Raw genomic sequence first — 24594 nt, 5'->3', positions numbered from 1 at the left:
CCCTACATACATTGTACATGTAAACGTTCTGTCTTCAGTTTTATAGAAAGTGCACATTGTGTTAGAAATCTTTCTTCTTGTCTCAGCAGTGGGTGGGGAGTCTGGGCATACACTGTGTGACAGCTGATTGGAGGAAAGGCACCCCCCCCCCCTCTCCACATAGGCAGAGGAACTGGAACTAAGAAACTTGCAGAGCTATGCTGTGAATAGATAAGCTCTCTGCTTATCTATCTCTAAGCACCCTCCCCGACACAAATTTCCAGCTGCTGTCAAGGGAGGGCTGGCAGCTTTAAGTCTGGGGGGCAAGTTTAGTCGAGTGGCCCATTGTACCACCAAATCAGCTCACCATCCATGGCCACCTGGTTTTACAATGGCTATTGATGTTATGAAGCAAAACAAATATGACACAGCATGACCCCGATCTTGGTAAAGAGCGGATGAAGCGGCTCTTTACCCATGTCATCAGCTGTGTCCAATAACAGCCAATCACATGTAAATGACAGCGTGTGAGGAGAGGAGAGCCGATCAGCGGCATCTCCTCGCAGGGGAGACTGTACAGATAATTAGGGCACTAAATACAGTGCAGCCCTAGCAGTGCCCAGCAAGTGACACCAGTCTGTGCCCATCAGTGACACCAATCAGTTCTGCCTTTCAGTGCCCATCAGTGCTACCCATCAATGCTCATAATAAGTGCCCAAAAGTACCGCCCATCAGTGCCGCCCACCTATTAGTGCCAATCAGTGCTGTCCATCTGTGCCACCTATCAGTGCTGCCCATCAATGCCACCTACCAGTGCCACCCATAAGTGCTGCCTATCAGTGCTCATCAGTGCTGCCTATTAGTGCTGCCTATTACTGCCCATCAGTGCCGCCTATCAGTGCCTCCTCATCAGTGCCCTTCAGTGAAGGAGAAAAATTACTTAGACCCCTTTCACACTGCGGGCTTTTTTTCAGGCGCTACAGTGCTAAAAATAACGCCTGCATATCGCCTGAAAAAAGCAGCTCCATTCACTCCAGTGTGAAAGCCCGAGGGCTTTTACACTGGATCGGTGCCCTGGCAGGGTGTCAGAAAAAGTCCTGCCAGCAGCTTCTTTAGATCAGTGAACTCACCGCTCCTCCACATTGAAATCAATGGGGCAGCGCTGTGATACCGCTGACAAAATGCCGCTCTGGCGGCATTTCGCGGGCGGATTTAACCCCTTTTTGGCCACTAGTGAGGGGGTTAAAACTGCCCCGCTAAAACGGCGGTAAAGCGGCGATAAAAATAGCGCCGCTTTACCGCTGACGACGGTGGCGGCACAGTGTGAAAGGGGTCTTATTTACAAATGAAAATTTTTTTTACAAAATGTTCGGTCTTTTTTTGTTTTTTAGCAAAAATTAAAAACCCAGTGGTTATTAAATACCACCAAAAGGAAAACTCAATTTCTGTGAAAAAAAGGACAAAAATGTAATATGGGTACAGTGTTGCATGACCGCGTAATTTTCATTGACAGCGGGAATGAAAATGTGTGAGTTTAGCTGAACTCACACTTTTTATTCCCGCATGTCAGTCTGACTTTGGGGGCGATTTCAGAGACATCTGTGCGGGTTCCTGCACAGATGTCTATAGAAATTGCGCCCCCAAGTCGCCAAAAGTAGTACAGAAACTACTTTTGGTAAACGGTGTGGCACAGCAAATGTGGCGTCGCACCAATTCGGATGGTGCCATAGTTTCCGATTTGGCATGCGATTTGACATGTCAAATCGCATGCCAAATCGCTCCAATGAGAACCAGGGCGAAGTGTGAGAGCACTGAAAGCTGGGCAGGAAGGGGGTGAAAGTGCCTGGCAGGCAAGTGGTTAAATGATAAGAATGAGGGGGAGGAATTTGGGAGAGACAGAGTAGAAAGGAAGAGAGTGAGGAGGGGAGAGTATGGTCACCGCTCACTTACTTACACTGTCCCAGTAGGAGGTTCACTGACTCAATCAGCGTCTTCATGATGTGACATTGTGATTTGAGACTGCTGACTTTAAAGTTTCCCGCCCGCACATCCCTTTCACAGCACACGGGCATGGGCTGCATCGAGTGTGGGCGGGCACAAGGAATAGGCAAAGCAGATCCCTTCTCCCATTCGTTTAGAGGACGGGGGAAGGGCTGTGCTCTGTAAGACGTTCCACACACTCTCAGCCCTGTGACAGGAATGACACATCACCAGCTTGCAGCTGCAGCAAGGGATGGAGGGATCTCTCCCTGCAATTTGGACAATAATCCAGCCCTGTGTGACCCCCGCCCCTGACTGCTGTTATCTCCTGTGTCGGAGAACTTGTCAGAAGTTATAATGCCGATAACAGAAGAATGGAGCAGCAGAAAGACACAGGACTCAAAGCTTTGGAGAGAGATAAGTAAACACTACAGATATATATGCCCAGGTCAGATTTCATGAATGAGTTTTATAACCACTTTTGTTTGTTACTGCATAGTTGCCAACATTTCAAAGAAGTTTCTAGGGACACCTTTTTTTTATGTGTAGCCAGCAGAACATTGTAGGCGGATAATGGTCTTTAATTTGGGGTGTGGCATTCATCTAAAATGGGCGTGGTTCTACAAGAAGCATATTGTTAAGCTAATAATTTATTTATTTCAGGCATATGTATAGCACTGCCAATTTATGCAGTGCTTTACATACCGTATGTAACAATTTATTACTAAAATACTGTAAATGGGAAGATTTCTCATAAAAAGACAGAAACACACCGAAGAATGTCTTTTTCAGAGGGGCACCAGGGCATGGTACAGGGGGGGGTCAGTAAGGCAAAGTATAGGGGGGCACCAGGGCACAGTACTGAGGGATCAGGAGGGCAAAGTATATTTTCTGAAAGCACATGGCCTGTAGAATAAAAAAAAACTATATAACTTACAAAATACCTGCTAAATTCCTACTAAAGTCTTTTTTCACATGGGATGTACTAAATTGTACGACCCTGGAGGGCCACATTTACCCACATGGGGATGCTCTAGTGTTCTGTACATCTCTGTGCAGGCAGTCTCATTGTTGTCAATTGGGACGCAGCAGCTGCTGCCCTCAATCTGACATCCTTGCAAGTGCGGGTGCGTGGCCCCGAAAGTAGACAGTATGAGTTTGGGTACACATACATGCACCCACACAGATGTCAATTTGGGAACAGTGGCTGTATCCATGCAGCCATTGTATCCCATTTGACATTAGTGGGACTGCCTGCCTGTTCGGGGATGCAGGGAAAGACCTGTGCATTCCTGTGGGGGTAAACTGTGGGAACGAGGCCTTTTTCTTTTCTTTTTTAGAATTTTATTTATATTATTTTTTACAGCCCTTTTGTGGGGTTTAAGTTTAACAGACCCTTAATGTCTCTTTCGTGAGACAGGGAAGGGGACTGAGGACATATAGCTCCCATTCTCTTTCTCTGCAGCCTGATGCGCTGCAGATGAATGAATAGTGCTCCATACAGAGCGGCTCCTATTCATTCACAAGCTGAAGCATAGTAAACACAGGGGTTTAATACCTAAAACTGGAAAGTGCAAAATCTGGTGCAGCTCTGCATAGAAATCAATCAGCTTCCAGATTTTATTGTCAAAGCTTAATTGAACAAGTCGATTGGCTACCATGCGCAGCTGCACCAGATTTTGCACTCTCCAGTTTTAGTAAATCAACCCCACAGTTTATTATGCTTTAGTGATGAATGAACAATTAAAATGGAAATTCAGTCTCCCAACCAAAATTGATTATTTTTAATCCTCATTCTGCTAGCATTAGTAAATAGATAGGAAAGTATATCATATTTACTTGTTCTAAACATGTTTGTTTTTTTTACATTTCTTCAGTTACTTCCTAGTTTCTTACATAGGCAAATGATGTCATACATCCCTGGAGTCTTCAGGAGGAGTGGAAAGGAGGATGGATTTTCTCAGGGTCCTTTCACACTGAGGCGGTTTGCAGGCGCTATTGTGCTAATAATAGCGCCTGCAAACTGAACCGAAAGTGCCGCTGCTTTCATTCCAGTGTGAAAGCCCCGAGGGCTTTCACACTGGAGCGATGCGCTAGCAGGACGGTAAAAAAAGTCCTGCTAGTAGCATCTTCGGAGCGGTATATACTGCTCCTTCACCGCTCCTGCCCTTTGAAATCAATGGGACGGCGCGACTATACCGCCGGCAAAGCGCCTCTGCAGAGGCGCTTTGCGGTGGTTTTTAACCATTTCTCGGCCGCTAGCGGGGGGTAAAACCACCCCGCTAGCGGCTGCATACCGACGGTAAAGTGCCGCTTACAATAGCGGCGCTTTAGCGCCGACGCCCGCCCCAGTGTGAAAGGGCTCTTAGCTAAGCACACGCTCCTGCATGCATGCCTGAACTACATGAATCATCTGCCCTTATTAAAGATGACCACAGGCAGAAATACTATGGGGTGTTTTTTGAAGTGATTTCTCAACAAAATAAAGCATGGAGACATGGATGGATGGAGGAGTTTGCCATGCCATGAATTATATAGTGTTTTTAGTTTGTGGTGCTCAGATGCAGTGAAGATCCGCTTTAATCGCTTGCCGACCAGCTGCTGCAGTTTTACTGCGGCAGTATGGCACGTCTGGGCTTCACCTTTGGCCACTAGGGGCGCGTGCGCGCACCGTCGGAGGCCCGCACCCACGGCATGTGCCCGGAGCCGATGCGATTGCCCCGGGGAGCGCGATGACCGCCGAGCTCCCCCGATCGCTCGTGACACCGGGATCTGTGTGTGTAAACACACAGATCACAGTTCTCTTAGGGGAGTTGAGACAGATCGTGTGTTCGAACACCAATATCTCTCTCTCTCTCTCTCTCCTCCTAGACACTCCCTTCCCCCCTATAGTTAGAACACACCTATGGAACACAGTTATCCCCTTGATCTCCCCCTAGTGTTAACCCCCTCCCTGCCAGTGACATTTATACAGTAATCAGTGCATTTTATAGCCCCAATCGCTGTATAATTGTCAATGGTCCCAAAAATGTGTCAAAAGTCTCCAATTTGTCTGCCGCAATATTGCAGTCCTAATAAAAATCGCAGATCACCGCCATTACTAGTAAAAAAAAAAAAATAATAAAAATGCCATAATTCTATCCCCTACTTTGTAGACGCTATAACTTTTGCGCAAACCAATCAATATACAGTACACGTATTGCGTTTTTTTTTTTTTACCAAAAATATGTAGAACAATACATATCGGCCTAAACTAAGGAAATGAGACTCGCCTGATCACAGATCAGAGTATCCCTTAACACATGATCAACTGTCAGCCAATGACATCTGATCATGTGACATCAACAGAGCCGGTAATTAGCTATTTTTTCTCCTCGCGCTGACAGCTTGAGGAGGAAAAAAAAGACGATCACTGGCGGCCGTGAGAGGGACATCAGTCCCGATCACGGCGAGCACCACCAGATCCTCAGTGCCCGCCTGTGCCCTCTGCCAGTGCCACCTAGCAATAGGCAACAGTGCCACCCATCAGTGCCCACAGTGCCGCCTATCAGTGCCCACAATCAGTGCCTCAACAACAGTGCTGCACATCAGTGTCACCTATCAGTGCCCATCAGTGTCACCTACCAGTGCCCATCAGTGCCACCTATCAGTGGTGCCTATCAATGCCCATCAGTGCCACCCATCCGTACCACCCATCCGTGCCACCCATCAGTGGCCACCAGTGCTGCCTTATCTGTGCCCATCAGTGCTGCCCCTTCTGTCCCCATCAGTGTCACCTTATCTGTGCCTATCAGTGCCGCCTTAACTGTGCCTATCAGTGCCGCCTTAACTGTGCCTATCAGTGCCGCCTTAAATGTGCCTATCCGTGCCCATCAGTGCAGCCTATCAGTGCCCACCAGTGCCGCCTCATCAGCGTATATCAATGAAGGAGAAAAATTACCTGTTTGCAAAATTTTATAACAAACTATGAAACATGATTTTTTTTTTTTCAAAATTTTCCATCTTTTTTTGTTTGTTTAGCAAAAAATAAAAATCCCAACTGTGATTAAATACCACCAAAAGAAAGCTCTATTTGTGGGAAAAAATTATTAAAATTTCATTTGGGTACAGTGTTGTTTGACCGCGCAATTGTCATTCAAAGTGCGTCAGCGCTGAAAGCTGAAAATTGGTCTGGGCAGGAGGGGGGTTTAAGTGCCCAGTAAGCAAGTGGTTAATGAACACAGCAGAGCAATCAGTAGCAATTGTTCACTGTGTTAATTTAGAAAAGGGCTGGTAAAAATTACATGTTTATTAATGCCCCCCACCGCCTTCATCTTGGACACCTCACCGATCTCCCGCTGCCCAGTGTTGCTGGAGGTTCGAGTGCAGGATGGGGGCTTTAATTTATGGAGTTTGATCCTCCTGTGGCTTCCCTGCAGCAGCTGAAGCTGGCAGGAGGGGAGAGGAGGAGAAGTCGGAAGCCGGGAAGCCGGGAAGCCACATGGGGATCGATGCTGCAGAATGGGGGGGGGGGGGGGCAGAGATGTTGGAGAGAGCCAGGAGAGATGCAAGGAGAAGCAGAGAGTTGGGGGGTGGCGCAGCATCTGGGAAAGTGAGCAGACAGGACTGCTGCAGTCTCCAAAGCTCTGATTTCTGGGAAGGATCCTGGCGTACATCTATCTCGGGACAGCTTAATAAAAAGCATGACTATTCGGGAAGGTTGGCAAGTATGATGACATTAGCAGCGAAAAAACAGGCATGCATCCTTTTTTATTATGTATAAAGCATGGAATGTGTGTTGAGGTGCACTATAGTGTTGGCATGTTGCCTGATACTGTAAGAATGTGTTAGTGAGCCATTCAAAACAAACACCACCACAATTCACCATAGTACACGCTGTACCACGCATTGCAGTAAAATGTCAATTTTACTGCTGAAAGACACCATAGGAAATGTCACGAAGGGAAAAAAGTTATCACCAGAGCAATTGTCACGTTGGCAGATTTGCCATTTTCTTCATTATTTTGATGACAACTGCCAACCTATAAAATTCCTCTCCTTCCTATACAGTGACAACTGCATAGGACAAGAAGGAGAAGTGAATTAATGCTCCTCAGTGGGAGCTCCCCCTTTGATAGGTTAGTTTTCATTTAACCACTTCAGCCTCAGCGACGTAACTGTACGTCAGGTTGGACGGGTTATACGGGACGAAGCCTACAGCTACAGGCCTCATCTGGATTTTTATTTTCTGGCCGGCGATGCTCTCATGGTTCTGCTGGCTGGCCATAGAGATGACTGAGGACTAGAACATCCCCAATCATCTCTATGGTCTAAGAAACCAGAAGGGACTAGTATTTTGTCTCTTCAAGTTTTGGTCTAATGTACACTGGCTGTTACCAGTCTGTGATAACATCAGATCAAAACAATCTTTTTTTTTGATCCGATGCTTTAAAAGTCAGAGGAGAGATCTGGGGTCTAATAGACCCCAGATCTCTCAGTAAAGAGTACCTGTCACTGCCCATGCTATTACAAAGGATGTTGTTCATCCCTTGTGATAGCAATAAAGTTGCTAATTTTTTTTTTTTAAAGAGACAGTGTAAAGATAATAATAAAAAAATAAAATGTACTTTTAAAAGTGCCGCCGGTCCCGCCGTGCTCGCCCTCAAAGGCAAATGCATGCGTTGGTCCCGCATGCATATGTAAACAGCGATTGCACCACATATGTGAGGTATTACCACAAACGCCAGAGCAAGAGCAATAATTCTAGCACCAGACTTTCTCTGTAAATCTAAAGTGTTAACCTGTAAAGGCTTTAAAAGCGTTGCCTGAGGATAATTTAATGTGCCATAGTTTGTCGCTGTTTCACAGGAGTGTGCAATTTTCTGGTACCAAAAGAGCTTTATTGAAGTACCAAAATTCAAATATACAGAAAAGCCAATATACATAATATTGGGGAAAATAAAATCCAGTTGAAGAAACAAAAACGTAAACCCATGCAGGAGCATGCGCAATTTTAAAGCATGACATGTTTGGTATCTATTTACTCGGCGTATCATCTTTTAAATGTATTATATTGTGTGCACTAAAATTCATTTAAGTGTATTTTTTTCCAAAAAGTTGCGTTTGTAAGAGTGCTGTGCAAATACCACGTGACCTAAAAAAATTGCAACACCCATCATTTTATTCTCTAGGGACTCTGCCTAAAAATTATATATAAAATGTTTGGGGGTTCTAAGTAATTTTCGGGCAAAAAAAAAGTTGATTTTTACATTTATGTGACAAGTGTCACAGCTGACTGAGGGCTGAAATGGTTAATCAAACAAAAACCATATTTAACATCAGTTCTTCACAACAGAATCACACTCTAAAGACACAGATTGTAAGCTCCTTGAGGGTAGGATGTACAATGCATAACTAAAGCGCTGCCTAAATTGACGGTGCTATATAAGTACCTTAAATAATAATAATAATGCTGGTAGGTTAATTGGATCCTTTCTAAATTGGCCCTAGTATGTATGAATGTGTGTTAGGGACCTTAGAGTGTAAGCTCCTTGAGGGTAGGGACTGATGTGAATTTTCAATGTATATGTAAAGCGCTGCGTAAATTGACGGCGCTATATAAGTACCTGTAATAAATAAATAACATAGGTAGTTTTCTAGCCGTTGTTGTCAGATTAGGCGACCCGTCAAAATTGGTAACGGAAGTGACATTCCGTCGCCGCCATCTTGTTACACCCCGCACTCCTCCACAGTAACGATACGCCGAGAAGGGGGCAAGCGGACATTACGTTACACCCACCAGTTAACAGTTATTTTTAACAGGAAACAGCGCATATATGGTGAAATACAGCATAGCTCCCAACTGTCCCTGATTTCGAGGGACTGTCCCTGATTTGAAGCAATGTTCCTCTGTCCCACTTTCTCCCTCCCTCATCTGTCCCTCATTTTGGTCAGATCTATATAGTATATGAAACGTACTTTTTATCTTTCAAAAAGTGTTCCCCAGAGCTAAACCTTTCATCCAATTTCTAAATTGCTGCATTTGTACATTTTAAAAGCCAATAAAAAAGAATAGTAGTGGTAAAAAAAAAAAAACAAAAAAAAACTTGTGGATTTAATTAACCTTTTTTTCGGTTAATTCTCCTTTAAGGGGGTGTGACAGGGGGCGTGCCCTATGCCTACATACATTTGCTAGTAGGTGTCCCTCATTCCCATCTCAAAATGTTGGGAGGTATGAATACAGTATTTGGAAATCCATTGGACTGTTTACATGTTCATACTTGCCAACTGTCCCGGATTTCCCGGGACATTCACGGGACTTGGACGCCATTCCCGAATTTCTGGTGTCCCGGGAAATGTCCCAAGAAATCCGGTTCTTCACAGTTCGCCGCCACCGCCGCTAGAGGTCACCCCGCCTACCCCCCGCCCCTTTCCATATCAGACTGGCAGCGGGGCGGGGGGGTAGGCGGGGTGAGGCGGAGGAGCTCCGTCTACCCCCCCCAGCCGTCTTCCTGTCTGATATGGAAAGGGGCGGGGGTTCTAGCCGGACACTACTGGGACACCTCTGAGGTGGGGGGGGCGCACCGATGTGGGACTCCTGATGTGAGGGAGGGGCTCCTTTGGGACACACACCTGATGCAAGGGGGCCTCCACTGGGGACACCTGATGCAAGGGGGGCTCCACTGGGGACATCTGATGTGAGGGGGGGTCCACTGGGGACACCTGATGTGAGGGGGGCTCCGCTGGGAACACCTAATGTGAGGGGGAGCTCCGCCGGGGACACCTGATGTGAGGGGGAGCTCCGCCGGGGACACCTGATGTGAGGGGGAGCTCCGCCGGGGACACCTGATGTGAGGGGGGGCTCTGCCGTGGACTCCTGATGTGAGGGGGAGCTCCGCCGGGGACACCTAATGTGAGGGGGAGCTTCGCCGGGGACACCTGATGTGAGGGGGGGCTCCGCCGGGGACTCCTGATGTGGGGGGGCTCCGCTGGGGACACCTGATGTGAGGGGGAGCTCCGCTGGGGACACCTGATGTGAAGGGGGGCTCCGTCGGGGATACCTGATGTGAGGGGGGGCTCCGCCGGGGACACCTGATGTGAGGGGGGGCTCCGCCGGGGACTCCTGATGTGAGGGGGGGCTCCGCTGGGGACAGGGGACACTTGATGTGAGGGGGAGCTCCGCCGGGGACTCCTGATGTGAGGGGGGCTCCGCCGGGGACACCTGATGTGAGGGGGAGCTCCACCGGGGACACCTGATGTGAGGGGGAGCTCCGCCGGGGACTCCTGATGTGAGGGGGAGCTCCGCCGGGGACTCCTGATGTGAGGGGGGCTCCGCTGGGGACTCCTGGTGTGAGGGGGGGCTCCGCTGGGGACATCTGATGTAAGAGGGGCTCCGCTGGGGACACCTAATGCAAGGACGGACTCTGCTGGGACATCTGACACAAGGACGGACGGCTGGTGGCAGGCGACGTGGCTAGTGACACGCTCAGGGATCCCACTGATTCTGCATTATGGTGAGTTGAATTATTTCATTTTATATTACAATGTAATAATAGAAATAATGCACTTCAATCATCCTGACACCATAACAACCATGGTGCTGGGATGAGTGAAGTGCTAACACCAGGTGTTTGGAGTATCTTTATCTGCTGATTGTTAAACTTTCTAGAATACACATATTTTTATTGTGTAGGATATGGGGCTGCTTTCCCGTCATTTCCCTCTCCCCTCTAATCTCTCTCCCCCTCTCCATCCCTCATTCATCTCAGACTCTAACCACACCCTCTTGAGCCACGCCCATTTAAGCCACGCCCACTATGTTGTGTAAACCACGCCCATTTTTCGCAGCGGCATGCTTCGTGCGCCGCACGCTTCGTGCGCCGCACTTCTATAGTTTTCCTAAGCCATGCCTACAAACGAATGCCCCGCCCCTAATTATTGTACGGCTCCACCTACAGCCACAAAAGTGTCCCACATTTTTTTTTTACAATGTTGGCAACTATGCATGTTGAATTATAAAAGCAGCGCTGTTCTTGTCACATTAGCAAACCTATGAGATCAGCAGGTTTGCCGCTGCTTTTAAAATGTCTAAATGCTGTATTTCACCATATAAGCTCCGTTTCCTGTTAAAAATCACAGTGTAATGCAAAACTCCGGTGGGTGTAACAAGATGTCCGCTTGCCCCCTTCTCCGTGTATCTTTACTGTGGAGGAGGGCGGGGTGTAGCAAGATGGCAGCAACGAAACGTCACTTCTGTTACCAATTCTGACGGGTCGCCATATCTGACGGAACACCGTGTGTCAAAAAAGAAAAAAAAAAAAATGCATTTTGGTCTTCAATAAAATGGCCGCCGATAAACCACTAAATGTCTCTATTACAGAAATGATGAAGGCACAGCTGCTGGAAATAGCAGGCGCTGATTGGCTCTTGGACTAGGATTCCGGAAGTTCGCTGTATTTGGTTGGAGGTCTGGCGCGCCAACTTTCTATGTTGAGTCCAGTGTGCTGTACATAGGAATGTATCCATAGACTCAGCGTGCAGTGTATGACGGGGAAGGCGCTGCCTCTAGTGGGCTCTCTCCATTGTAAACATCTTCTGTGCTGCGGACACTACTAGTGCAGTCATGCCGCTCACTGCCGGTGTGATCCGCCGGCTGGATGAAACGGTGGTCAATCGCATTGCAGCGGGGGAAGTGATCCAGAGACCTGCGAATGCCATCAAGGAGATGATCGAGAACTGGTAATCCCTCTCCTTGTTTGTGCCCATCTCACACCCATGTGGGGGCTCGCCATTGATTCTATACATTATTATGGCTTATAATTGAGAGCTCCAGTATGTATTCTTCATTCCTGGTTCCAGTGGTGTAACAACCCCCAACCAAAAAAACAAAAATGATTGGATGCAATGCCTGCACCAAATTGTGGGCGTGTCTTAGGGTTTGTCAGAGAAAATTTGCCCGCATGCATTGCACATGGTTTTAGGGCACCTGCACATATGTGATCCTGTGGACAGGTCCTATTCACTTAAAGCAACAAGGTGTATAATTCTTGTTGACACGGAAAGATTTTATACTTTAACCGCTTGCTGATTGCCCTATAGCAGTTTTACTGTTACCGGCAACTGTACACAGGATCACATATGTATAGGTAGTGGTTGTAAACCATTATATATATATATATATAGATATATATATATATATATATATATATATATATATCTATCCAGAGAAGTGACTGGCCTGTTGATACACAGAGATGGTATAAATCCTCTTACATAAGTTTTACTGGTTTATCTGCAGCTCTTTCTTCTCCACATCTGTTCAAATTCCCTAATTGATAGCGCTTGTCTGAGTTGTCAGAAAAAAGGACACGGAGAGCTGAAGTTACATGCTGCAGATCTTGGTGAGGAGAGCTCTGAGAGCTGATTGGAGGGTAGGGACACACCCCCTCCACAGAGGAACAGAGCTGAGGCTGTCACTCTGCTGAAGGTCTCACCCCGTCACCTTTTTTTTTTTTTTTTTTTTTTGTGTCAGGGAAAACGAGAAGTGACTTGTGCCGATAGCCAAAGACTGAAGCAACAGTGCTCAGAACAGAGACAAGTACACACTATAGAAGGATATGCTTTGTTTATATTTTGTGTCTGAAGTTTACAGACAATTTATGAAGAAAAATTAATAATTTGCAAAATTCTATCACAGAAACTAAGAAAATGCATTTTTTTTTCAAAATTTTCGGTCTTTTTTCATTTATAGCGCAAAAAATAAAAAAACCCAGAGGTGATCAAATGCCACCAAAAGAAAGCTCTATTTGTATAAAAAAAAGGACAAAAAATGTATTTGGGTACAGTATTACATGACTGAGTAATTGCCATTCAAAGTGTGAGAGCCCTGAAAGCTGAAAATTGGTCTGGGCAGGAGGGGGATTTAAGTGCCCAGTAGGCAAGTGGTTAATGCAGAGAATGCATTAAGGTTAAAAAAACAAGTTGCCTTTAGAACCAAGTGGAACTTCACCCAAAAGGGGAAGTTCCACTTGTTTGCATCCTCCCTCCCCCGATATGCACCGCGGCAATCTGAGCCGGTAGTTCAGCCCCCTCTCCTTCCCCCCGCAGCCTTCTGGTACACGTCGCAGGTTCCAGAAGACTGTGGGACCATTCACAAAGCGCTGCGCGGAACGTGCATGCGTAGTAGGAAACTGGTTGTGAACCCTTACCTAAGATGCCGGTGACTGCATCTGAAGATGATTGAAGAATCGGCTCAGGTGAGGACATTGCTGGATCCCTGTACAGGTAAGTGTCCTTATATTTAGCCTAGGTTCACATTGCTGTGGATTGGCAATCGTGCAAGTTCAGCTGAACAATGCAATGCAGTCCGACTTCAGGGGCCATTTGACAGACATCTGTGCGGGTTCCTGCACAGATATCTATACAAATCGCCTCCCGAAGTCGCCAAAAGTAGTACAGGAACTACTTTTGGGAATCGGTGCGGCACAGCATCGATTTTGAGTGGTGCCATTTCCGGCGATAGCTGCCGATTTGGCATGTGTTTTGACATTTCCAATCACATGCCAAATCGTACCAATGTGAACCAGGGCTAAATGTCAGCTGCTACAGTATTATGTAGCTGCTGACTTTTAATTTCATGGGGAGAGCCTGGAGCTCCTCTTTAATGATTGTGCCCCAAGCACAAGTGTAACAGACAACTGCAAAGGTCATTGCAATAGTATAAAAAAAATAGAAGCTGTTCCATTCCATATGCTTTTTCGCACATAGCCTATCTGAGGGAAGAACTTCAGGCGTAAAGTACTTATATTATAGTGGTTAGGAGTGCGTATAGATTCCCCCCCCCCCCCTTCTCTAAATTTCCCCTCAACCCACCTTCTCAGTACAACTGCACCCCCCGCACAGATCCCTCTGTACAGACATCCTCCACCAACCTCCCAGCGCAGACCCTTCACTATATACACCCTCCCTTTACAGACCTCTGAGCACACAGGCAGGGCCCAGTAAAGAATCAACCCCTCTCCCCAGGACAAACAGACTCTATTATGGAAAAAATCTTGCGAGCCACAATCATCCAGTGCCTTAATGGAAATTCAACCAAACAGCTACCCGGCTGCAGACGCAGATCACGTATTCATGACCGTGCGATAAATTGTGTATGAAAAAATGCGCCGCGCCTAGGGGTGTACCTGAATAACTGTAAATCTGAGTACAAATTACAAATAATATAACGTGCAAATCAAATAGAGCTTAAAAACTGTGATCACTTGCTAAGATCACCTACTGTGTGAATCCTATAACCATGCACATTAAAAATGTCTAGTGCATTAAATCACAAAGTGCAATGTGCATAGAAAACCATAATGTGGTAAATATAAAATCATCAGTGATCAAAATAAAATCATTCCTCATAAGGTGTACATGCTAAAAAATGTTACACATATATAGATCCACTGTGATTAAAATAAAAGAGAAAAAATAAAACAATGTATATAATCGTAAAAAATGGTGAGAAACACAAACAGAATAAATCAGTCACATGCGTGGGAAAATTGAAACTATAATCGCCCTAATTACGGTGTTCAAATCACAATCGTGAAAAAATCTTCCAATCCAGTAACATAAAGTGATTCAAAACTGGAACTTTTTCTTTGAACCATCACCATTATACTGACTTTTATTTGAGCTTGGTCACTTTATGTCACTTCAATTTTCCCACGCATGTGACTGATTTATTCTGTTTGTGTTTCTCACCATTTTTTACGATTATATACATTGTTTTATTTTTTCTCTTTTTTATTTTAATCACAGTGGATCTATATATGTGTAACATTTTTTAGCATGTACACCTTATGAGGAATGATTTTATTTTGATCACTGATGATTTTATATTTACCACATTATGGTTTTCTATGCACATTGCACTTTGTGATTTATTGCACTAGACATTTTTAATGTGCATGGTTATAGGATTCACACAGTAGGTGATCTTAGCAAGTGATCACAGTTTTTAAGCTCTATTTGATTTGCACGTTATATTATTTGTAATTTGTACTCAGATTTACAGTTATTCAGGTACACCCCTAGGCGCGGCGCATTTTTTCATACACAAACAGACTCTGTTGCTCCCCCGCACACTAGTACAGACACCCCCAGTACAGATCCCTCTGTACAGACTTCTCAGGACAGACCCCCGACACACACACAGCACACCAGTACAGACGCTCCTCTCCCAGTAGAGGCCCAACAGTATAAACACCTCTCCCCCAATAACCTCTCAATACAATTCTGACCAGGATTGCCTGCTGATATACGCAAGGTCACTCTAGCACACCTTTTTACCCTTAAAGGATAAGTTCACCTAAAAAAAAAAAAATTACCTCTCTGGGCAGGCAATTGCTTCAGTCAAGATTCAATAAACTATGCATATGCTCACCAGTGCCCTCGTAGTTAATTGAAAACTACAAGCTGCTAGCCACAGAGCCTATTGGTACTTGTAGACTGTTCATTCACAGAACTCAATGAATGGCGCGGCCGTGTGGACGGAGTCTTGCGCGGCTGCATTCTTTTTGACTGTACAAATTTTGACCAGAACTGAAGAATATGAATATGAGATGCAGTATATGTTTAATCTTTAATTTATTACACCTTTTTTCCATTGTATCTGCCTCCTGTCTATTACAGTTTAGATGCTAAATCAACCAGCATTCAAGTGACCGTTAAAGAAGGTGGGCTGAAGTTAATTCAAATTCAGGACAATGGTTCTGGAATTAGGGTAAGCGTTTTAGTTCTGTAAAGGAAAATTATGTTAAACAACCTATCTATGTTCTTGCCTTGTTGAAAGGTTATTTCTAAAAAACAAAAAATGATGATATTCAGTAATAATGCCATTTTACTACATCACAGGTTTTGTATTACAGCATAACACTTGTGTTGGCTACAAAGCTACAGGGTAGGCTATGTATCGCAGCCAATTGGGGTCCTTTCATTGACGGGTATGAAAAACAGACAGCAATAGATTCCTATGGGCAAACAGATGATAATCCATTTACATCTGCATACATTTTTTTTTTTTTTTTTTTAAACGGAACAAGTCTCCATTTTAAAGAAAATTTAAAAAGCGCCCGTAAACGACAAAGTCTGTTTCTGCATCCGTTTTTGCATTGGTTGTTAGGAGCTGGCACCCGCTGTCGTTCTACCAACCAGTAACTCATCCCTGCTGTCTGTGGGGAAGTCATTGCTGACCGCAGAAGTAAACAAGAGCTGAAAATTAAAAAAAAAAAAAAAAGGCATAAGGTCGTCCCCCCCCCCCGCCAATCTGTACCAGACCCTTAGTCTGGTATGCATGTGGGGGGGAACCTTACGCCAAAAAACAATATGGCATGGGGTCCCCTCCCCCAAAATCTATACCAGACCCTTATCCGAGCACACCAGGCCACACCTGCTCAACATTGGGGGAAACATTGTCAGGTGGGAACCCCTTGCCAAAGCACGTTGCTTCCCCACAGCTCTGACATGGTGGTTGAGGGGGTGCAGGGATGACTTATCGGAATCTGGAAGCCCCCTTTAACAAGGCACAGCCCCCAGAACCTGAACCTCCCCCCAAGTAAATGAAATACTCATTCAAAAAATGTCCTTTATTAAAAAAAAAAGTCACCCGATGTGGATCCATGGGTCCACGTCAATCGCAGTGAACAGTGGCCGCTGACCTGCACAAAAAAAAGCCCACCGGACTCAACCGCTATCATCGTTTGCTGCATTTGCACCAGATGACATTTCTGGTACTCCCAGCCCCCTGCCGCTAATGTAAACATAGTGGCAGGGCCATCCAGTAATGTCACTGGATGACTCCACCTTTTATTATGGCATTGCCCGTATGTGATGTCATATAGGGGCAGGGTCACCCAGTGATGTCACCAGATGGTTCCACCCCTTTGTTTACTTTAGCGGCAGGGAGAGCATACCCCCACATTGAGGGCATGTGGTCTGTTATGGTTGGGGGAGGTTGCACGCTCATTTCCCCGCTTTTCCTGGCCTTCCTCCCTGACAACAGGAATGCGTCATGGTTGTTGGGATGCTGGCGGGTGTTGGCTTCTAACAACCGTTGCAAAAAGGGATCATTTGTTCGTTTACATCCATTTAGGTCTACTTCCTGAACAGACATGGATGTAAATGATGATCATCCATTTACATTTGTTTGACTGTTTTCATCTGTATACACTATTTGCAGATGTTTTGTCATATTGTATCTTTACTGTATACATAAAGCCTCACTAGTTCTTTTTTGACTGTTCAGGGTGTCTATCTGGCCTAGGCATTTGATTGGCCTGGGTTTCAGTTGACCTGTATAACCAAATTATTGCAAAGGACATTTTGTTTATCGTGTCTAGAATAAAAAAATGTTTTGGTTTTAAAAAAAAAATATTTATCCTTAGAAAGAAGACATGGAGATAGTTTGTGAGAGATTTACTACAAGCAAACTGCAGTCATTTGAAGACTTGTCCAGTATTGCCACTTATGGCTTCCGTGGTGAAGTAAGTGTACATACATACATACATACATACATACATACATACATATTCTAGATTTTCTTAAAGCAAAACTCCAACCTTACCCATTTTTGCTCCATCTGCTTCTGCCTCTAGTCCTCGGTGGAAAACTATTCAAATTTGTCCTTTTAAGTAATTAAAAATACCTGGTATCTTGGTCCACTTAAAATGTAAATATTAGTTAAAGGTAAAACCTAGTAAACTGAGTAAGCCCTTGGATATTTTTAGCTGCAAGATCTCGCTGCCATAATTCCCAAAAAACTTTCTGTCAAATTTGAGTTTTAAATGTTCCCATCTGCCTTTTGCATATCCAAGCATCTCCTGTTGCATTCTCCATATTGTGCATGTAGAGCCAAAATAGTTTTGGATACAGTTGGGGGGGGTTTAGTACCCTGTTCATTTTTTTTATCGCTGTCTCTGTCCTTCCTGAGGAGATTCACCCTCCTTTTGTCTGGGTGAACATTGTCACAGAAACGTATAGTGATTGGGAATCCAAAACTCTCCAGATATCACTAGAACAGGAGAGGGTGAATTTTTAAATGACAACACCTGTTCCAGTGACAGCTGTCAAAGAGGGCTATACCCATCACTTTGTAGAGATTTACACTCACTACTTGGGGAGATTTTCCTTTATTTCCCTTACAACAACAGGTTGCAGTCATTAATAAAATAAACATACAGGGGTTTTATCCCTTCCATATATTAACCTAAACTAAAGAAAAATTGTTTTGGCAATACATGCAATTTATAAAAAATAAAGCATACAATACCTCCAGATTTTAAGCTCCTTGAGGTCAGTGACTGATGACAATGTATACAGTATGTAAAGCGCTGCGTAAATTGATAGCGCTATACAAGTACCTGAAATAAATATGTGGATAGGAACCCCTTTTAATGACCAGAGCAGGTGTGCAGGCTGCAGTGCTTTTGGAAATATTTGTCTTATGGTCTACGACAGCCTTTCTCAGACAGGGTTTTGTGGAGCCTTAAAGTGGCAGTAAACTCGGTAGAGAAATAAAAGGCAATGTTGTAATGTGCTAGTTTGCATTACTTACTGGCAGATTATGTGAAATTTACCTTAAAACAAAGCCTTCTAGCGGCACGCTGTCACTGCTGACAAGGCTTCCATCTTCTTTCCGGGTTGGCGGGCTCTGGTCTTTTTAATTGGAAGGGCTGCAATGATGTCACTCCTGTGAATGCGCACGGGAGCCGTTGTTCACAGCACAGGGCTCATAAGGGACGGCAAAGGTATGCCCTTCCTTCAGAGCACATGCGCTGGTGACTTCCCCAGCGGCTTCACAAGTAAATCTCTCCTAAACAGTGCATGTTTAGGAGATATTTACTGTACCTACAGGTAAGCCTTATTATAGGCTTACCTAATAGTTAAAAATCAACCAAGAGAGTTTACACCCACTTTTAAGATTCCTCCAGCATTTGCGATAAGGGTTCCTTGAGAAAAGAGCAAAAGCAGATTCATCGCCTACACTATCTGCCAATGTAAAGGGTCACTACAATTTTCACTTTTTATTTCTGGCCATTATTAATCTATTGTGTTTTTCCTTTCATGATCCTGAAGCAAGTTCCTTTCTTTATTCTTTTATTTAAAATTCACTCCAACCTGCCGATTACACCAATATACCACACTAACAATTTTAGAAAGTTTTCAGGTCTCAAAAAATCCTATTTCAAGGGTTCCCCCTTGGCAAAAAGGTTGAAAAAGGCTGATCTACAGTGATCTTCAATATACACATTCAGTAAAAACAAAACTATCAGTGGCAAATGACATTCCCCTCCCTCCTTCTCCATGTTTTCCTATTGATAAACACTATGGGGACGGGATATAGTATGCTGATTGATTATTCAAATCCACACAAATGCTTATTATTCACTCACTGACAGATTCCCCAAAAGATATGAGTAGTAGTTCAGATCTCCGGCATATACCAAAAACACCTTGAGGATTACAGATTGAGCATATACATTTAAAGAGGAGCTCCAGCCCCGCCCCCCCCCCCCCAAAAAAAATTAAGTCAGCAGCTACAAATACTGTGGCTGCTGACTTTTAATATTAGGATACTTACCTGTCCAGGGATCCAGTAATGTCGGCACCCCAGACGATTTTTCCAACCGATTTGCGGGTGCTGCCGTCGCCATTCGTTGTAAGTGAAACCGGCAGGAAGCCTTGCAGCTCCACAGCCGGTTCCCCACTGTGCACGATTGAAGCGCGCTGTGCTTTCTGAATGGCCCAGTGGTGAGGGAAGGAGAAGGGGGGGTGGACTTCTGAGGGATCTCGCCACCGCGAGGTCTCGCAAAGGTGGGGACAGGTACCTGTCAAACCCCCCTCGAAAGGTGCCAAATGTGGCAGCGGAGGAAGCAAACGAGCGGAGCTTCCCCTTTTGGGTGGAGCTTTGCTTTAAGTGTATTTCCACTTTTGCAGTCCATAAAAACCCCATTATGTGTATGTTCCTATTCACACAGCAAACCTAAAAGCCATTTTTGAACAATGTTTGAGTCTGTCCTCATTAACATACAGTGCAAGAAGACCAGCTTCTACACCTTTTAACCCTTTGTTTGGATAGACAACGTTCAAATCTAGTTGCAACTGATAATGAAGTACATTTCAGATGGGGTAATTATGGCAGCTCAGCTCCCTCGTAAACCAAGAACACAGTCTCCTTGAACCCTGCAAAAATTTTGGGGGAGGTGTGACTGAGGTGGACATTGTTTATTGACTGTATTTATTGTAAGTCCCTTCCACAGTTTATTTTTTTAAATTAACTTGCATTGCTCATATTTTGAACAGGCTTTAGCAAGTATAAGTCATGTGGCTCATGTAACCATCACAACAAAGACAGCAGATGGAAAGTGTGCTTACAGGTGAGAAATGACCCACTTTAGGGGCTACTTGTGTTCCCAATGCATTCCCACAATGCAAATTGTATTTTATAAGCTGTATGGGCAAATGTGTCCATGTGAATGAGCCCTAATGGAAAATTATCAATGCTACAGAAAATAATTATTCCTGGATACAACTTTATCTTGCTGTTTGTGTGTTTGTTTATAAAAATTACAATTTTTATATTGTAATTTTTTTTTAAATTATTTTATATAACTAATATGTTTGTACATTTTTGTTTTAAAGTATTTTTTGAAACCCTTACATATACCCAGTGAAGTGACTGGCCTCAGGTGATACACAGAGATGAAACAAATCCTCCTACATAAGTTGTACCTGTTTATCTGTAGCCCTCTCTCATATGCATCCGTTCAAAGTGCAGAATTTATACAGCTTGTCTGAGCGTTCAGAAAACAGGGGGTGCAGAGCTGAAGTTGTACTCTGTAAAGCTTAGTGAGAGCTGTTTGGAGGGAAGGGACACACCCCCTCCTCACACAGGAACAGAGCTGAGGCTGCCAATCGCAAGCTGTGTGCTGGAGCTCCCCCCCATCTCCTTTTTTACCTCTTGGTGTCAGGAAAACTTGTCAGAAGTGGCAACTGCAGATAGCAGAGGAACGAGGCAACGGACAGAAATGAAACTAAGTACTCTGGATTGAAACTGGTATAGAGGGATATGCTTTGTTCATATTTTTTGTCTGAGGTTTACAGCTACTTTAGAGAAACCTGCCTTGAGAAAAAATCAGTAAGCTGTCATTACAGACTTCCTTCTAAATATACAAGTTACTTACTAACTCAAAACACGCAGTCTTGCATGCATCTTTTAGGAGGTCACTAACCAAAACTGTTGAAGCCATTGGATCAATATGACAGCCCGGCAGCTAGCATTTTCAAAAGTTGTTAGCATATTTATCTCAATACCCCTTATTCCCATGCTGTGAGTAATAACAGGCTTTACTTGTCCTGTATCCAACAGAACCATGAAATTATTTTTATTTTTTTAAATTGTTCTTTAAGAAATTTTCTAAAAGGACAGGTTAAGCTGCTTCATTCATTTTGTGATTGCTTTAGAAGAAAAGCTGAATATCAAATAAATAAATCAAAGACACTATGAAAGCCCAAAACCCTGTATTGATGCATATTGTTTTGATTGCTATCATGTGTATATACTACAGCCTGCTTTTTTTTTTTTTTTTTTTTTTTTTTTTTTTTTTTTTTTTTTTTTTCTGTAGAGCAAATTATGCAGACGGAAAACTTAAATCTCCACCAAAACCATGTGCTGGCAATCAAGGAACCCAGATAACGGTATGCAGTTTTCCATATTGATGTCCTGATTGCATAGTAAATTGAGCTTTTTTTCATTGTTAAATGCAAACCCTGCTTTGTTGTTATACCACTCCCCTTCTTTGTATTAAAATTATAATATATATACATTTTTTTTTTTTTTTTGCCATCCATTGAAGGACACAAAAAGTCTTAAACCTTGGGATATACTGCTGCCTACAGGAGAATTGAACAATTGCAAACAAACTGTAAATCAGCCCACTACCTTATTGTTTTGTGTTGTGTTTTTTTTTTTTTTTTTTTATTTATTTTTTTTATTATGGTCTTCAATCCTGATCTACCTTGGAGCTGTTGGTTATTTTGTTGTCAGTGCTGTGCTGTCTGATTGAAGTGTCATCCTATCCAGATTTAGTCAGACATCGCCATGGCAGTGGCATATTTAAACCATAAGGATAGAACCAGAGCTCTCGCTGCAGCGAGTTAGAGAAAATCCTTTACATTTCAGCCTTGTCTGCTGTCTACGTCCCAGACGTATACGATTAACAGGCTAAGTTCCTTGGTCGGCAGAGCCTGGATCTGGGAGAATGGTCCCTCCACTCGCAGGGGTTCTGAGACTTGGGTTACAGATAGTGATGTGGGATGTAGCCAGGTTTCTGCCCTTCAGACTTTAGGGAGGCCGACTGTGGCCATTGGGAGTAGAAATTGTCCCGATGTCAGCGGCAGTAAACAATGTATTTTTTTGCTTTAGGGGGAGGAATAGTGCCCCGTGGTTGGTGTCAGTGGGAGGAATGGTGCCCCGTGGTTGGTGTGAGTGGGAGGAATGGTGCCCCTTGGTTGGTGTCAGTGGGAGGAAAAGTGGTGCCCCAAGGGCCAGATAAATACACGCAAAGGTCCACATCCGGCCGTTGGGTCGCAGTTTGGAGACCACTGATCTAGTAGAAGCAGTGGATGCTCTGGTGGCTCCATGGTATCAGTACATCCTGATCTATTCCTCGTCTGCTTTTCAGGATCAAGATAGAGGGCATTGCAGTGATCCTCATTGTGGATTGGCCAAAGCGGATGTGGTACTAATGGACACTCTGTGAGCACTTCTAGATTGCCACGCTCTTCTGTCTCATGGACTGACTTACCATACTGCTTTCTGGTCGCTGGTTTTAATGACTAAGCTGTTGAAGCCAAGGTTCTGAGAGATTGGTTATCCCTGTGAAAAAAACTAGGAAGTCTACTTCTCATCGTACATGGAAGGGATATTTTACTGTAGGATGGTTGCACTCTAGGAGATAATCTGTGGGACAAATTCTTCCCTTAACAGCTGGGACTGGTCCAGCATTTAGTTTTTAGCATTATTAACCCTTAGAGGCGGCGCCTCTCACCCTTTAAGGAGTTTAGGGTGCACATGATCGGAAAATTACTAATTGCAAGCGGCGACCGTTACCGCAGGTAACTGTGCCAGGAGCATGCACTCTCTCAGCCCAGCTGCATTTCACCAATTCACGCAAATATGCGGCCGCTCTGCTCCAAGGCTCATCTGCTGAGAGACTGAAAATTTGTGTGCGACCAGCACCAACGGGTTAAGGGTAGGGTCTCTGCTCTTGCTGGCTTGTTTCAGAGACCATTGACTTATTGATCCTTGACTAAGACTAATTTCAGGGTGCCTCCTGTGTGGCTCACTCAGCTAACGAAACTACTTCTTCAGGAGGATGGTAGAGGTATATAGTAGTTCAGTTAATCATTTAGCCAATTCTCAAGCTGCAAAAGGATTCCTCATGACAAGCGCAGGTGTATACCAGGGGTGATTGAACAAAAGGGACTTCCAATATAATATAACATTCGTTTTCCTGGCCGAAATTTCTTGCAGTTATTTTATGCGCATTTGCGTGTACACGGGCAATTTTAACCTCTTAAAATTAACATTTTACACATGTATGAGTGTAAAATATTGACCGACAACTCAGATTTTTGTATTTTGTTTACTCATCTATACACAGTGCATGTTTACACACCTGTGTGTACAAGAACATTGAAAACAATGGGCTGCATTTACAGTAGATCATTAAAAAAAGCGGTGTGCAAGCGGCCCAATATGGGAAAAATTGTAGCCAGAACAGTCCTTCCCAAATAGGCTAGAAATCCTTCCAGGAAGGCAACATACAAAAACTTGTAGATTGTAGGATGTAATATACTTTACAAACAGTTCTAGCCAAAAATCCTTGAAGTATTGTACAAAAAAAAAGCCATCCACGTATAAACCTAAAACCTAAGCTTAAATAGCCTGCCCCACAGCATATAAGTAAACTAGATCAAAAATGATAAATGCTTATAGAATTTCCCAGCTAGAGCTTTCCCATTTAAAATAGCCATAATCCATAAAAAGTAGAACACAACAGAAATGTGGCACTCCTCATTGCTTCTTTGGAGGGAGACGAAGACTAATGCTAAGCGAGTAGGCAACATGAGATTTGTCCATCTGTGATGATTGGCATAGATGGAGGAACCTTTTAGATTTTTTGTTCAGCCCTCATGCCTAACAAAAGAAAATCTGCATGCATAAACAGCTTTAGTTGCTCCCTCCCTTTTGTTGTTGCAGTTTCCCCCATTAAACATGAGGCTCAGCCTCTTCTGGTGTACTTTTCAGGTGCTGGCAGTCCTGCTCTGATTGGGCCTGTTAGTGTGTTGCTAGTTGCTCATTCCTCAGTTGGACTGCTTTTGGACATTTTGACTGTATTCTGTATGACTTCTGGTGTTCCTCAGTGAATGAGAATATATAAAGTATTTTTGTACTCCAATGTAATAATTTTTTTGTTTTGTTTTTATTTTTTTATTGCAGTTCATTGAAACAAGTCTCACCCTTCTGAAGTTATAATAATGCTCTTGGCACTGCTTGCTATAAACTGAGGTTTGGTAGAGGGGTTATCAAGGACTGGCTTACAGACT

General features: G+C 44.1%; 1 protein-coding gene across 2 annotated transcripts in view; it reads left to right on the top strand.

Annotated features, from left to right (window-relative positions):
- The first annotated feature begins 11018 nt into the window (after positions 1 to 11018).
- The window catches only part of MLH1 (mutL homolog 1), a 178449-nt gene continuing 164873 nt past the window's right edge, over positions 11019 to 24594 (top strand). For both annotated transcript variants that reach the window (XM_073630591.1, XM_073630589.1), the window contains exons 1-5: positions 11019 to 11676; positions 15619 to 15709; positions 17370 to 17468; positions 20287 to 20360; positions 21609 to 21681. In XM_073630591.1, the coding sequence (XP_073486692.1) occupies positions 11561 to 11676; positions 15619 to 15709; positions 17370 to 17468; positions 20287 to 20360; positions 21609 to 21681 (453 nt within the window). In that variant the 5' untranslated portion in view covers positions 11019 to 11560. The remainder of the gene's footprint in view (positions 11677 to 15618; positions 15710 to 17369; positions 17469 to 20286; positions 20361 to 21608; positions 21682 to 24594) is intronic.

The sequence above is a fragment of the Aquarana catesbeiana genome, linkage group LG05 (assembly GCF_042186555.1).
Source record: "Aquarana catesbeiana isolate 2022-GZ linkage group LG05, ASM4218655v1, whole genome shotgun sequence".
NCBI lineage: Eukaryota > Metazoa > Chordata > Amphibia > Anura > Ranidae > Aquarana > Aquarana catesbeiana.
Note: the sequence above shows the minus strand (reverse complement) of the source record. Positions and strands in the feature narration are given on the sequence as shown.